General features: G+C 43.7%; 1 protein-coding gene across 1 annotated transcript; it reads right to left on the bottom strand.

The window, feature by feature from the left end:
* On the bottom strand, window positions 1-939 carry LOC113914749 (olfactory receptor 52J3). Its single transcript, XM_027580237.1, has one exon. It carries the CDS (start codon window positions 937-939, stop codon window positions 1-3), a length of 939 nt encoding a protein of 312 aa, XP_027436038.1.
* Window positions 940-1,855: the final 916 nt, after the last annotated feature.

Below are 1,855 nucleotides of genomic sequence, written 5' to 3'. Positions count from 1 at the left end.
TTATTTTTTGATAAAGACACGGAGCACTCGTTCCCGAATCTGTTTGGTCCTTACACCATAAATGATGGGGTTGAGTGAAGGTGGGATAACCAAATAGAGGTTGGCAACAAGAATGTGAATGTAGCGTGGTATGTTGTGTCCAAATCGGTGAGTGAGGAAGGAGAACACTGCGGGGATATAGAAAACACAGATGACCCCAATGTGAGAGCCACACGTGCTGAGCGCTTTGAGCCGAGCATCCTGTGATGGGAGGTGGAAGACAGCTTGCAGAATGTAGACGTAGGAGATGCCAATAAGGACCAGGTTCAGGACAAAGAAGGAAACCACAAAGAGCCCATAGATGGCATTGATACGGATGTTTCCACAGGACAGTTTTGCAATGCCCATGTGCTCACAGTAGGAATGAGCTATTATGTGAGCCTGACAAAAGGGTAAGCGGTAGATGAGATAGACCATGGGAAGTGTAAGCACAATTGGACGAACCACAGTGCACATGCTGATGCCCACCAGCACCCGGGATGTCAAGATGGTTGTATAGTGGAGTGGAGCACAGATGGCCACATAGCGGTCAAAGGCCATGGCCAGCAAGACCTCGGCCTCCATGCCAGTAAAAGTATGGATCAAAAACATCTGGGCCACACAAGCCCCAAAGTTAATCTCATGAGCATCAAACCAGAAGATAGCCAGCATGCGGGGCACAGAGGTTGTGGAAAGGGCCAAATCGATAGTTGAAAGGAGGGCCAGAAAGTGGAACATGGGCTCCCTCTGCAGGCTCTGCTCCATCTTGATGACCAGCAAAATTGTGGCATTGCCCAGTAAGGCCACAAGGTAAACAGAGCTGAAAGGCAAGGAGATCCAGGCATGAGCGCCTTCCAGACCGGGGATTCCAACGAGGAAGAATGTGGCTGGGTGAAAAATACTTCTGTTCTGGTATATCATCCTGTCACTGGTCAAAGGAGGTAAAGCTGCTCCTCTTCTAGGGGAAAAATGAGAGAAAGCAAGACGGAGAGATCAGAAGAGAGATCAGAGGGTAAAGGTGATGACATGTCAATTGCTAGCTCAGTGTTTCAGCATAGAGTTGATTTCATGCTTAATATATAGTAAGTGTGCTACTGAAGGACATATATGAGATATCTCACAGCCATTTGATAAGGTAGGTCAAGGTCATATTCAGAGTTTCCACCCTGCCTACTGATTGAGTTCTAATCCCAAGCATGGAGGCTTGCAGCAAGCTCAGTGAAGATTTCTAATAATTAGAGCTCATCATTCACTGAAGGAGAGATGAGGTCAAGTTAATATACTACAGAGTCAGTCAAAAATGCCTTTAAGCAAAAAAAAAGACAAAGAGAGAGAAAGGAAGAAGGAAATAAAGAAAGAAAAGAGAAACAAAGAAAGAAAGAAAGAAAAGAAAGAAAGAAAGAAAGAAAGAAAGAAAGAAAGAAAGAAAGAAAGAAAGAAAGAAAGAAAGAAAGAAAGAAAGAAAGAAAGAATGAAAGGAAGGAAGGAAGAAAGAAAAAAGAAAAGAAAGAAAGAAAATACCCTTAAAAATTCATAATGAACATAAATTATAGATCCAGGTGTATAGGTACTAACACAATTAAAATCTGAATTCTTCTGACTGATATGTAAAAACCCTGACCCATGCCCAGCAGCCTCTCACAGACACCAAATCAGATAATAAGGGCTGGCCCTTTGGGATGCCTGGCCAGGACTAGAAACAGCCATTGTTTATGATTTACAGACAGCCCCAAGTATCAGCTGGGAAAGGGAAAACGAGGGTTGTCTAATGCCATTTCACACTTGTTCACTCACAGCATATCCAGTACTCTCAGAGCACCTATTAATCTTATCGGTG

This window comes from Zalophus californianus, chromosome 11 (genome assembly GCF_009762305.2).
Source record: "Zalophus californianus isolate mZalCal1 chromosome 11, mZalCal1.pri.v2, whole genome shotgun sequence".
Taxonomy (NCBI): domain Eukaryota; kingdom Metazoa; phylum Chordata; class Mammalia; order Carnivora; family Otariidae; genus Zalophus; species Zalophus californianus.
Note: the sequence above shows the minus strand (reverse complement) of the source record. Positions and strands in the feature narration are given on the sequence as shown.

Excerpts from the sequence above, each read along its gene's own strand:
- LOC113914749 (XM_027580237.1), bottom strand. The coding sequence starts at position 939 with ATGATATACCAGAACAGAAGTATTTTTCACCCAGCCACATTCTTCCTC.